This window comes from Trachypithecus francoisi, unplaced genomic scaffold (genome assembly GCF_009764315.1).
Source record: "Trachypithecus francoisi isolate TF-2019V2 unplaced genomic scaffold, Tfra_2.0 Lachesis_group14, whole genome shotgun sequence".
Classification (NCBI taxonomy): domain Eukaryota; kingdom Metazoa; phylum Chordata; class Mammalia; order Primates; family Cercopithecidae; genus Trachypithecus; species Trachypithecus francoisi.
In genome coordinates, this window is record NW_022681459.1 from 44,666,229 (window position 1) to 44,680,384 (window position 14,156).

The 14,156-nt window shown below is 45.7% G+C and overlaps 1 protein-coding gene across 5 annotated transcripts in view; it reads left to right on the forward strand.

Moving 5' to 3' along the window:
- Window positions 1-14,156, forward strand: part of MYO18B (myosin XVIIIB) — a 300,037-nt gene that overhangs the window by 127,358 nt on the left and 158,523 nt on the right. For all 5 annotated transcript variants that reach the window (XM_033233057.1, XM_033233058.1, XM_033233055.1 and 2 more), the window contains 4 exons: window positions 3,212-3,277; window positions 9,474-9,602; window positions 11,263-11,406; window positions 13,899-13,988. In XM_033233057.1, coding sequence (XP_033088948.1) covers window positions 3,212-3,277; window positions 9,474-9,602; window positions 11,263-11,406; window positions 13,899-13,988 — 429 coding nt within the window. The remainder of the gene's footprint in view (window positions 1-3,211; window positions 3,278-9,473; window positions 9,603-11,262; window positions 11,407-13,898; window positions 13,989-14,156) is intronic.

Genomic DNA, 14,156 nt, shown 5'->3' on the forward strand with positions numbered 1-14,156 from the left:
TCTCCCTTACATGCTGCTTATATGACCTTATTAAATCTCCACTACATCCTGGTTGGACAGGCGTGATTACCCCATGTTGTAGAAAGCAAACTGAAGACCAGAGAGGAGGAGAGACCTGCTCAGGGTCACGCAGCTAGTGAGTGGTGGAACTGATCCCAGTATTGGAGGGTGGAGAGAAGATCAGGAGCTGATTCATTGGGTTCAAACCCCCTACCATCACTTCCTAAACACGTGCGCTTTGCCAAGTCATTTCATTGCACTGGAAGGAAACTCGGTTACGGTGGGTTGAGCACGTGCTTTGGCAGGGTTTGAAGTATATCTGAGAAGTGGGAGCCTTCATTCATGTTTTGCAGCACCGTTCCAAGGTTTTGACCAAAACAGAGGTGACTATGAGGATGCAATAACTCCTAGCATTTATTGAGTGCTTACTACGTGCCCAGTGCTATATAAAGCCCTGCACAAGCACAGCCTCAGAATTTTCTAAAACAGGTGCTGTTATTGTCCCCATCTTTCTGAATGGAGTCTGAGGCTCAGAGTAAAGCACTTCCCCAAGGCCACACAGTTTATGGAGTGATAAAACCAAGATCTGAACCCAGATGGATCTAACTCTGGATCGTGATTTTTCCCCCCAAAACATCTGCCATAGACTTTACCTTCAAGGTACCCTTAGAAAAATTTCATTGGTCTTATATTTCCTTTTAAAAATCCATCCATCTTATCTTCAGTCAGTTTTTTATTTGTTTTTTTATTCTTGTGCAGAGAAAAAAGGCCTTATATTTTGGATATATTGGTTTTATTCATTTCTACCACCTACAGCTCCCTTGGAACATGTTTGGCTAAAATGTGATAAGTGAAACCACCGAAATTTTGGAAGAGTGTCATGGAATGTTCTTCCAGGAGGTCAGAAGATGGAGCTTCCTTCCTGATTGCAGTCTGGGGCTAGACTTTTAATAGGGATTTTTTTTTTTTTTTTTTTTTTTTTTAGTCTTAGGAAGTCTTCTGTGATGCCTTTGACCCATGGAATTGAAACTCATTTACTAAATTACTCCAGCCTCATAATACCTTTTGCTTCCTGAGCATTGCAATTACTTTTCTGACAGTTTATTCTTAAAATAGACTTTCTGATTTTCAGTGAATGAAAGACCAGTGAGGGGTGGTATGAGGGTGAGTGGGAGGGGAATCGGCAGTCACTAAGCAACCAGGCACAACCTGGGTTTATCTGAGAATCCAAATCACTGGCTGATTATTTCAAAGCCTGTACAACTATTTGACAAGGGGAAGATTCCATTAAATGGCAATTGGTCCATGCTGCATCCAGAAATCTCTTTGAGTAAAATTGTTTCTCCTGCATGGGGCCGCTTTTCCTCCTTGTGGAATCTCTCTGGTTTGGGTGTTTATTCATTCAGTCATCCTATCTATTGAGCTCCTACTGTGTCTATAGAACAGTACTATAGGCTGGGCACAGTGGCTCACACCTGTAATCCCAGCACTTTGGGAGGCTGAGGCAGGTGGATCCTGAGATGAAGAGATGGAGACCATCCTGGCTAACATAGTGAAACCCTGTCTCTGCTAACAATACAAAAATTAGCCGGGCGTGGTGGCACATGCTTGTAGCCCCAGCTACTTGAGAGGCTAGGGCAGAAGAATCCCAGCCTGGCGACAGAGCAAGACTCCGTCTCAAAAAAAAAAAAAGAATATTACTATAGTGCAGTACAGAAAACACAGGTTCCTCTGCCATAATGTAGGTCAGGCAGGTGAGGTTAGTGACCATGTCATTTATTTAGCAAATATTTGTGGGAAAGAGGCAGTCACCAGGAAGTGCAATAAGAGAAGCATAGAGCAGGGAGGCTGTCACAGGAGGACTTAGTGAATTACTAGGCGTGCACTACAGTTCAAGACATAGGTATGGCCAGAAAGAACTTAATGGGAATCTGTCTCTGCCCTGTGTGCAAACTTATAATCTTGAAAAAAAAAAAAGCCCCTTCATTTAGTTTTTGGTGTGTGTGTGTGTGTATTAAAATATATATAACATAAAAGTTAATATTAACCCTTTTTTTTTTTTTTTTTTTTTGAGACGGAGTCTCACTCTGTCGCCCAGGCTGGAATGCAGTGGTGCAATCACGGCTCACTGCAAGCTCCGCCTCCTGGATTCACGCCATTCTCCTGCCTCAGCCTCCCGAGTAGCTGGGACTACAGGCACTTGCCACCACACCCGGCTAAATTTTTTGTATTTTTAGTAGAGACAGGGTTTCACTGTGTTAGTCAGGGTGGTCTCAATCTCCTGACCTCATGATCCGCCCGTCTCAGCCTCCCAAAGTGCTGGGATTACAGGCGTAAGCCACCACGCCTGGCCCATCTTAACCATTTTAAGCATAGAGTTCAGTGGCAAGAAGTATATTCTCAATGTGGTGTGACTATCACAACATCCATCTGCACGATGCTCTTCCTCTTGCAAAACTGAAATGCTATACCCATTAAACAATAAGCCTTCGTTTCCCCCTCTCTCCACCCTCTAGCCACCATAATTCTTTATTCTGTCTCCATGAATTTGGTTACTCTAAGTACCTCATTTATAAGTGGAATGATGCAGTACTTGTCCTTTTGTGACTGCCTTCTTTGGCTTGGACTAATGTCCTTGAGGTTCATCCATGTTGTAGCATGTGTCAGAATTTCCTTCCTTTTTAAGGCTGAATGATATTCCATTGTATGGATAGACCACATCGTGTTTATCCATTCATCCATCAGTGGACATTTGGGTTGTTTCCCCCTTTTGGGTATTGTGAATGATGCTGCTAAGAATATAAATGTATAAATCTCCCTTCAAGACCCTGATTTCAATTCATTTTGGTATATACACACGAGTGGAATGGCCAGATCATCTGGTAATTCTGTGTTTAATTATTTGAGGAACCTCTGTACTGATTTCCCTAACAGCTGCATCCTTTATTTCATTTCGTATCTTTGGTTTTCTGCTCTGTAAAATAGAAGGATGGAACAAATAGGTGTGTGTGTGAAGGTAGAGTGGATGGCATACAGTAGGTGCTCAGCATCTGCACCTTCCTGTGTGAGGTGGGGCTCTGTTAGCCGAAACTCACAGACAGGTGGGGTCATCCTCCGTCCTGGCACATCAGCCATCGAGCCAGCTTGACTTTCCCCTTTAGGATCCTCCTACCTTCTCTCCTCTCTAACTTCTCTCTTCTTTTCTCCCCAGGCCGTGGAGGAGCTCTTGGAGACCCTGGATCTGGAAAAGAAGGCGGTGGCTCTGGGGCACAGCCAAGTGAGTAGAGCCGCTTTCTTACAACATTCTGCCCATCACGTCAGGGACCCAGAGCTGACCTGATTCTTGTCCTACCTCCATTGTCCATTATCTCTGTATGTCTCCTTTTCCCAAACTGAAAGAAGAGCTAATGATTTTCTGCCCTGCCTATCTGACAAGGTCATGAAGATAAAATGTCATAATATGGGTTGAAGTCACACTGGCAAATATCATTTGTTGGAGGCTTCACTCCTGGGGACCCCAAGTGGTCTGGAAGAATTAGCATCCTGGTCCTCAAGGTGACCTTCTGAGCCTCAGAAAGAGCTGCCATTAAACCTGGGAAGAACTGTTCGTCTTCACTCACAGCCTTTTAACTTCTACTTTGCAACCAGCTCTAACACAGCTATCGTCAGAGCTGATGAGCAAGCAGTAAGGGAAAAGAAAGAAGGGGCTTGAGAAGAAAGCCCGTGATTATTCAAGTTGACAGAAATAGCTTTTCCCAAACTGGTGTTGAGCCAAAAGCTCTTCCAAATATGCTCAAAAGTTTATAGCAGAGTTTCACACTTCCCTGATATGCTTATATGCGCTGAAGTTTTCCAGGTGGGAAACATGGTGTTTAGGGATTCTCAAACTATTTGACTGTGGAACCCCTCGCCTTTTGTTTGTGTGGAATACCCAGTACCGTCTTCTGGAGCTAGTGTTCCATGGCTGATAGTTTGGCAAGTGGGGCACGGAGATCCTAAACTCAAGGACCAAGGAGGTGGCGCAGGGGAAAGGGACACAGTTTAGAAATACAACCTAGAGGCTGGGCGTGTTGGCTCATGCCTGTAATCTCAGCACTTTGGGAGGCCAAGGCAGGCAGATCACCTGAGGTCAGGAGTTAGAGACCAGCCCGGCCAACATGGTGAAACCCCCATCTCTACTAAAAATACAAAAATTATCTGGGCATGGTGATGTGTGCCTGTAATCCCAGCAACTTGGGAGGCTGAGGCAGGAGAATCGCTTGAACCCGGGAGGCAAAGGTTGCAGTGAGCCGAGATTGCATCACTGCACTCCAGACTGGGCAATAGAATGAGACTCTGTCTAAAAAGGAAAAAAAAGGCCGGGCGCGGTGGCTCAAGCCTGTAATCCCAGCACTTTGGGAGGCCGAGACGGGTGGATCACAAGGTCAGGAGATCGAGACCATCCTGGCTAACACGGTGAAACCCCGTCTCTACTAAAAAAAAAAAAAAAAACTAGCCGGGCGAGGTGGCGGGCACCTGTAGTCCCAGCTACTCAGGAGGCTGAGGCAGGAGAATGGCATAAACCCGGGAGGCGGAGCTTGCAGTGAGCTGAGATCGCGCCACTGCACTCCAGCCTGGGCGACAGAGCGAGACTCCGTCTCAACAAAAAAAAAAAAAAAAAAAGAAAGGAAGGAAAGAAAGAAGGAAGGAAGGAAGACTGGAGAGGAACAGACCAAAAGAAAGACTACTCCACATGTTTCCCCAACTAGTTACTTACTGGTTGACTAATGCCATCTAAGAAGCCTTTGTCAATTGCCTTCTACCTCCAGGAGCTATATGAGGTGCTGGGAGGGTCCTGCTCTCCAGGAGCCCACAAGAGTGGCATTATTGGCTATTTGTACTTCATGGAGCCCTCCCTATCATATGCATCCCTGAGAGCAGTCCTTTCCTCAGGGAGCTTACAGTCATCTACACTGGCTACCAGCCCTCAGCCCACCCTAAACATGCTAGTGTCTCCCCACTGGCCTCTTGGTCCTGCTAAGGTATATGGTGGAAGCTATTATTCCGCTGTGATCTCAAGATAATTTCTCCTGATAGGAGTTGCAGCATCTCAAGTCTTTGAAGCCTTTTTCAATAGAGACGATAAACCTGTCAGTTACTGGACTCCCACACAAGTCAGGTACTATGCGAGGCAACTTCACGTTTTGTTCTTTGATCCTCACTCACAGTCTTCTGTGAGATATCAGGTGTGTTCCTGCTTTACAGATGAGGAAGCTGTGCCCTGGGAAATAAGCCTCTTTTCAAGGTCCTATCTATAGCCAAAGGTTCAGACTCCATGCAAACCTGCATTGGCCCAAACGCCGGGGCCTTTTCCACACACTCTGGGTCCTATTGTTTATGAATGGAAACAGGGCCATGTGTGGTTTAACAATGGGGATGCATTCTGAGAAATGAGTGGGTGGGCAATTTCTTCATTGTGGGAACATCACAGAGCGTACTCACACAAACACAGATGGGATAGTCGACTGCGCATGTGGTAGATGCCACAGCCTATTGCTCCTGGCTGCAAACCTGTACAGCATGTGACTGCACTGAATACCATAGGCAGTTGTAATACAATGGTAAGGATCTGAGTATTTAAACATAGAAAAAGTAGAGTAAATGTGTGGTGTTATAATGTTACGGGATCACTGTTGTATATGCATGCGCCTATTGTTGACTGAAATGTTATGCAGTGCATGACTGTACATGACATATTCTTTACAGATAGGTCTTTACGGTCCTGAATCTGGGGAATTGTTCTTCGTCTCCAGGAACTTCATCCTTCTAGCCCGGCAGTTCTCAAAGTATGGGCCCTGGACCAGCAGCATCAGCATCACCCAAGAGCTTGCTAGAAACACATTCTCGGGCTCCACCCCAGACCTAGTAAATCAGAAACTCTGGAGGGGGACAGGGCTAGCAGTCTGTATAACAAGCCCTCTAGGTGATGCCAATGCACTCAAGTCTGAGAACCACTGGTCTAGATAATGACGCAGTTATGTCATAAATGTGAAAATCAGTGCCTATAATCCTGGTAGCTCTTGCAGAAGAAGAAAGAAAACAGTCGTTACACACAGTTTACAGTGGCAGGAGGAAGAAGTCTGTATGCCTAAACATTCAGATAATAAAACATGATTATTATTGAATAATACTTGGTATTGACTGAGAAACTGTCAAGAGCAAATCAAGGTCAATGTGTCCTTTTGGAGGCCAGGCTGGGGGATAGACCGAGAGCATTAGGGGCAGATGCAGCATCTTATGCTTTGTGGGATTGGCACGTAATAATGGAGAAGGCTATGAAACTCAGGGCACAAGAGAATTGGCTGACCCAGTCCGCACCCAGGCACCACCACTTCCTAACTGCGTGAATCTTGAGTGACTGGTTTAACTTCCCTGAGCCTCAGTTATCTCATCTGTAAAATGAGGCCTTTACTTTCTACCTCCCAAGATGACTGTGGGGATCCATAAAGTGTCATTTAACAGGTGGCGTCTGCCACTGCTTGCTGAATACTTTGTCAGTGGGGCAAGAGGCTTATCAAACAGGATAGCATTTTAATGTTTAAAGAATTAAACTCCTCTAATCTGTAACGTGACTAAGAGGAGAGGAGCTAATTCCTCGGCAGTACCAGATATGGAAGCTGTTGCCATATCAGATTTTTAAAAAACCTGGGCCTTCTGCATTTTTAGAGGAAAAACAGTTCACACAGTTGTGTCCCCTGTGGATTCCTTAAAGGTGGAGCTTTGGGGATGTTACACGCTGTTTGCTTCCGATAAGCTGCTGGACCCATGAAAAGGAAATAATTTAGATTTTTCTTTGTGATTTTTCAGCCTCTGGTGCCTTATCAAGGCTTGTGCCGAGGGCCATGGCATTTGTGGAAAAGGTGTGATTCCACATACAGTCGGCCTTCTGGTCAGCAGTATGCTCTTTAAGTGGCAAAAAAAAGAAAAAAAGGGAGAAATTGAGATAAGATTCTGCACAGGCTTATGCCCATTCTGTGTATGGTTGTTTCCAATTATCTTTTTAATGAAAGCTTCATAACCAATAGTGGTTTTGGCAGCACCTGCCATCTATTGTAATATACGAACTGGTGCTGTCAAATACGAACTGGTGCTGTCATCACTTTGATCATCGATTTTTTTTTTATAGCAGCTTTTGGAACTCACTAGATTGTGAAATTAATACAGTCATTATTGAAGCAATCTGATAGGTAATGAGCCAATCGTGTCTTTATTTCAATGAGAGTAATGGCCTTGGTGGCCCTGTCTGATAGGAAGTGTTCTGCAAAGCCATGGAGGGTTAGGAAACAGAGTTAGTAGCGACTGGGTGTGCTAATTTTTATTTTCCCATTGAGAAAAGGTGTAGTGCAGGATGGTCGGAGATGAGTGGTCTCCATTACGAAAAATAGGTTTAGGGTAATGGAGAATCGATCAAGACCCGTTGTTCCACCTGGAATCAAATTGCAATTGAACCTCACACTTCAAGTGCTTGTATCATAATGAATGAGAAAAGGCAGCCTCATATTGACAGACATTGAGAATGGGTGCAGGAAATAAACCTGAAGTTCTGGGCTCAGGTCTCAGCTTTGTTGGCAACTGATTGTGTAAACTTGAGTCAATTTCACAACCTGCCTAAGCCAGTAGATTCCTCATAGAGCTGTTTGAGTATTAAAAAGAGGCCTAGGAGAAAGCACTTTGGAAAATGTAGATGCCGTGCAAATGTTCACCCTATTCAGTGATCATTGTAGTCTTGTCTGAAGTCAGATAGAGGAAAATAAATCCTGGTGTTGCCACTTGCTTGTAAAGGATCGTGGGCAAATGCCTTTTTTTTTTTAAGCCTTAGTTTTTTCCTCCATAAAATGTGAGAATCATAATAACTACCATATAGGATTAGGCATGTGAAGCGTTTTACCTGCATGTCAAGTGGTTGTTGAGTCCAGTTCCAAAACACAGTAAGTGCCCCCTAAATGTTATCCATTAAATAATAATGTCATCAATTAATATAGAGTTATCCAGTGTCTCCGGATAACCCCCTTTGTGATTATAAACCACATGTGACGAAGTAACACATGGGACTCTTTTTAGAAATAAGCAGCATAAGGGCATCAGAAAAATGACTCCTTCCCCTGTCACTGACTCAAATCCCACCATAAGAGCATTTTTCCTCTGCCTCTTGGAAGATGAGAAAACGACCACAGCAAACCAGAACTACCCTTACGCATCGGCAGGAGCAGGCCTGGCCCAGAAGCTTCAGGTTCTCATAGAATAGCATTTAATTCAGACCTCCAGGACTCTCTGCCTTGATCTTTTGCTGACAGTCAGTCCTGGGGTCCCAGCTTCCCTCATTCCTGTTCCCTGCAGTCTACTAGAAGGTGGCTCTGTGGGGTGCCAAGGAGGCATTGATCAGAGTGCTGCAGAGGCCATCATCCATTATTGATGAGCTACGGCCTGGAAATCGTGTACCAAGAGCTGTTTCCTGCTAGATCCCTCAGCACCTCCGTGGGTGGCACCAGCCCAACCCCATCCTCTCCAGACCAAGAGGACTGTCATCCCTCCCCCCACTGTCTCTGCCCGTCCTTACAAGGCTGGACTGAGATGTTTCTTTTTTTCTTTCCTTTCTTTTTTGTTTTTGAGACGGAGTTTTGCTCTTGTTGCCCAGGCTGGAGTGCAGTGGCACTATCTCGGCTCACCACAACCTCTGCCTCTCAGGTTCAAGTGATTCTCTTGCCTCAGCCTCCGGAGTAGCTGGGATTACAGGCACCTGCCACCACGCCTGGCTAATTTTGTATTTTTAGTAGAGACAGAGTTTCTCCATGTTGGTCAGGCTGGTCTCGAACTCCCAACCTCAGGTGATCCGCCCGCCTTGGCCTCCCAAAGTGCTGGGATTACAGGCGTGAGCTACCATGCCCGGCTGGAGTGAGTTGTTTCTAAGCCACTGCTTCACTCAGATTGCTGGGGGTGCTTAATCGAAATATTCACATTCCCAGGCCTGGCCTTAAACCCACCACCCAGCCTTTCCTGGGGTCTGGGACTCTGCATGTACTATACTTTCCAGGTGGTGACCGTGTGCAGAACAGTTTAGGCAAGTCCATCCTAGCAGTGCTTCTCAGAGGAATGTGAACAGGAATCCCCAGGGGATTGTGTTAAAATGCAGGTTCTGATTTAGCAGGTCTGGAATGGAGTATGAGATTCTGCATTTCTGGCAAGCACCCAGGTGGTGCCAATGCTGCTGGTGTGTGGCCCACACTGAGTATCCAGGGCCTAGGGGAAGGGAGAGAGGAGCCAACAGCAGACAAAATGCTTTGATAATTTAGACTCCCCCACCTCCCAATTAAAGGGTAACTGCCAACAAATATTGTAGGTGCGTGCAAGAGAAGTGGGGTCTGAGTTGCAAGCACTTCCCGTTGTAGACAACCTTCTTCAGCAGAGGACTCACCTGAAACCTTCCCTCTCCCCAGGTTTTTCTCAAGGCGGGTGTGATCTCCAGGCTTGAGAGGCAACGAGAGAAGCTGGTATCTCAGAGCATCGTTCTCTTCCAGGCGGCTTGCAAGGGCTTTCTGTCTCGCCAGGAATTCAAGAAGTTGAAGGTACTGCATGCTGTTTACATGCGGAGTCTGATCCAACAGGTCTGGAGCGGGCATAGGGTCTGCATGTCCCTCAGGATGAGGCTGGTGCACCTGGCCCAAGGATCCAGCCTGAGCAGTGAGACTTTAAGTGAGGCTTTGCAAGATGTTATGACTGTTTCTGGGACATTGACATCAAATTATCCATGAGGTCAGCCTTGCACTAGGTAGCCATGAGGTTGTCCAAGCCCTCCTGGGCCGGTTCATGCTTTCAACCTGTCTTGTTTCTGGAGGAATTCACTTTCACAGGTCAGCAGACAGGGCATGACCAGGGCCCAGCCACTGAGGTTTTGGGGACCAAAGGCCAAGTCGAACTTGAATGGTAACAAATAAAATATATGTTGGAATTCCACCTCTACCTCTTAGTAGCTGGGTGAAAGTGAGATGAAATGATGTGCACTTAGTACAGTACATGGCACATAGTAATTGCTCAATAAACTTTAACTGCTGTTACCTTTGGATTGTTATTCTTAATTACTACTACCACTAGAATGGAGTCTTGTTGTATGTGCCTCCAGTTTATGTGAACTTGTAAACTCAAGTATAGTACTTGGCAGAAAGAGAAAAAAAGATGAGACCATGAATAATGAAAATATTATAGGCAACCCCACTGGCCTTCTGTACTCAAGTAGCTCACACCTTGGAATGATGTAGAATAGAGTTTCAGAGCCTGGGCTCTGCAGCCAGACTGCAAGGGTTCAGACCTGCTCTGGCACTGAGAAGCTGGGTGGCACTGGTCATGTGACTATACCTCTCTGAGCCTCACTTTCCCCATCTGTAAATACATAAAATAACGTGATCTTCCTAGGACTATACTGAGGGCCGAATTGAGGTGTGTGAGATGCTCAGGGAAGTTCCTAACACTTAGGAAGCTCAATGTGTGCTGCACAAGAATCAGCTGCTGTGATGGTGATGAGGGAAAAGCATCTTTTGGCCTCTCTGCCAGTCAGTGCTGCTCTGGTTCCCCGCAGTGATAAGAATGAAGTGGGTCTGTGCTTCTCAAACTGCGGTCCCAGGCCAGCAGCATCAGCATCACCTGGGGATTTGTAAGAAATGCTCGTTTCCAGGCTCCATCCCAGAGTGGCACCTTTGGGGGTGGTGTCTAGCCATCTGGGGTTTAACAAGCCCTCCGGGGGATTCTGATGCACATTCAAGTTTGAGAAGCTTGGAATTACTGTTTAAATACACTGTAAAAATGATCTCCTTTCAATATAAGCTAATAACATTATCTTGGACATTGTTATTTGTGGGCGGTTTTAGAGATTTTTCAGTGATAGTTTTTGCTTTGCATGATGACCTTTAAACCTAATCCCCGTGTAAGATGTAACCTATTGTATAGTTTCTTTTACTCTTTCTGCTATTATTATTTGGCCATGCAAGACTAAATTATGGCATCATGGTTGATGCAGAGAGCCTGACATATCAAAAGGACTACAAGAAAGGAAGCCTGTGTGTGTGTGTGTGTGTGTGTGTGTGTGTGTGTGTGTTTTAAGGTATCTAGTCCCTTCCACCAGGAAATAACCCCACTTCCTCCAGCCCCTTTGCTACCCTCTGCCTCCTCTCCTTCCTTTATCCTTACCTGGATTGGAAAGGACCCTCCAGTCTGTGTTCTCCTTCCCTGCAGATTCGCCGACTGGCTGCGCAGTGCATCCAGAAGAATGTGGCTATGTTCCTCGCAGTCAAGGACTGGCCATGGTGGCAGCTCCTTGGTTCCCTCCGGCCCCTACTTAGTGCCACCATTGGAAATGAGCAGCTCCGAGCCAAGGAGGTCAGTCTATGTGGCAGAAAGGGTGCTGAGTGGCTACTCCCCACACCCCCCTCCTCCTTCTTGTATCCAGGACCCCATGCCCCTATTCCTGAACATTCTTGATCCAGGAATAGATCAAGCCTAACAGCCTTGATGCCCCTTCCAGATGTTCCTCTGCCTCCATCAACACAGAGGGGTTCGTGAACACTCACTACTTAACCCAGAGAAGCTCAGTGGGCAGAGTCTTTGAGTCCTTTATTTATTTATTTATTTATTTATTATTATTATTATTATTTTTACCTCTCAGACAATACTCTTTTTCTATCATTCTTTCCTGTTAGCACCTATCTTTTATAACTGTTTCAATTGGTTTCTGGTTCATGCTTTTTATTGTTATTATTTTGCAAAAATTAGTAAATACACACACACACATTTAGTTATTATATTTCTTTTTTTTTTTTTTTTTTTTTGAGACGGAGTCTCACTCTGTGGCCCAGGCTGGAGTGCAGTGGCCAGATCTCAGCTCACTGCAAGCTCCGCCTCCCGGGTTTACGCCATTCTCCTGCCTCAGCCTCCCGAGTAGCTGGGACTATAGGTGCCCGCCACCTCGCCCGGCTAGTTTTTTTGTATTTTTTAGTAGAGACGGGGTTTCACCATGTTAGCCAGGATGGTCTTGATCTCCTGACCTCGTGATCCGCCCGTCTCGGCCTCCCAAAGTGCTGGGATTACAGGCTTGAGCCACCGCGCCCGGCCAGTTATTATATTTCTTATGTAAAAAGTAGAATACTGGCTGGGCGCGGTGGCTCATGCCTGTAATCCCAGCACTTTGGGAGGCTGAGGTGGACGGATCATGAGGTCAGGAGATTGAGACCATCCTGGCTAACATGATGAAACCCTGTCTCTACTAAAAATACAAAAAATTAGCCAGGCGAGGTGGCGGATGCCTGTAGTCCCAGCTACTCGGGAGGCTGAGGCAGGAGAATGGCGTGAGTCTGGGAGGCGGAGCTTGCAGTGAGCTGAGATCGCGCTACTGCACTCCAGCCTGGGCGACAGAGTGAGACTTCATCTAAAAAAAAAAAAAAAAATACTATATTCTTCTTTGACTTTTATTTTTTACTTGAAAGGTATTCTGAAAATCTTGCCATTTCCATTCTTGTGGAGCTCTTCCTTGTTCTCTCTTTATGGCTGCATGGCCTTCCTTTGTGTGTCTGCTTCATAGTTCATTCCACCCGCCTGCTGTGGGTGGGCAGTGAAACAGCTTCTGAATGGTGCTGTCATAGGCACAGTGCTGAGCCACTGGCAGAAGGGCAATCCCTGGAGAATGAAGTGAGCATGGTGTCCACACTTGGGCATACCCAGCCTCAGGCAAAGCAAGGGACTCATTCTGATTATTTGTGTTCAGCCCCTAGACAGGGCTGGGCTGGACCAGACTTGCATGAACAGAGACACTGAAATTTGGAAGTGGTGAAACAAAAAGTCTCTTGTTGGAACCTAGCACCTGTATCTTCATGGATGCTGGCTGAATTACTCACTCCATTCCCCAACCACTCTTTAAAAAATTTTTTTTCGGCCGGGCGCGGTGGCTCAAGCCTGTAATGCCAGCACTTTGGGAGGCCGAGACGGGCGGATCACGAGGTCAGGAGATCGAGATCATCCTGGCGAACATGGTGAAACCCCGTCTCTACTAAAAAATACAAAAAACTAGCCAGGCAAAGTGGCGGGCACCTGTAGTCCCAGCTACTCGGGAGGCAGAGGCAGGAGAATGGCATAAACCTGGGAGGCGGAGCTTGCAGTGAGCTGAGATCTGGCCACTGCACTCCAGCCTGGGTGACAGAGCGAGACTCTGTCTCAAAAAAAAAAAAAATTTTTTTTCATCTTTAATTTACAAAGAGTAATCGTACATATTTATGGGGTATAATGTGATGTTTTGATATATGTTTACAATACGAAATGATTAAGCAAAGCTAATTAACAAATCCATCACTTCATTTATCATTTTTTTGTGGTGAAAGCACTTAAAACCTACTTTTTTTTTTTTTTGATACAGAATCTCACTCTTGTTGCCCAAGCTGGAGTGCAATGGTGGTATCTTGGCTCATCGCAACCTCTGCCTCCCGGGTTTAAGTGATTCTCCTGCCTCAGCCTCCTGAGTAGCTGGGATCTCAGGCATGCACCAACACACCTGTCTAATTTTATATTTTTAGTGGAGACAGGGTTTCTCCATGTTGGTCAGGCTGGTCTCGAACTCCCGACCTCAGGTGATCCACCTGCCTCGGCCTCCCAAAGTGCTGGGATTACAGGTGTGAGCCACCATGCCCAGCCAAAACCTACTTTTTGCAAGCAATTTTGAAATATACAGTGCATCATTATTTATTATAGTCACCATTCTGTGCAATAGATTGCTAAACTTTATTCCTTCTAACTGAAACTTTGTGCCCTTTGCTCACTCCTAACACAGGTGGAACTGAATCTCTGATCTGGAATGGTTTCTGTTAACGTGTTTGTTTTTGTAGGAGGAGCTTACAACGCTAAGACGGAAGCTAGAAAAATCAGAGAAGTTGCGGAATGAACTCCGGCAGAATACAGATTTGCTAGAAAGCAAGGTATCCCCATCTCTCCCCTTGGGTCCTTGTGGGGGTTCTTTATGTATGTGAGATCCGTTTAAGGGGGAGAACAATGATATGTCTGAAAGTGTGCTAATTGCTTTACAAGCACTCCAGAATTACCTGTGAGGCACATACTGTTATTGAACCCATTTTACAGTGGAGGAA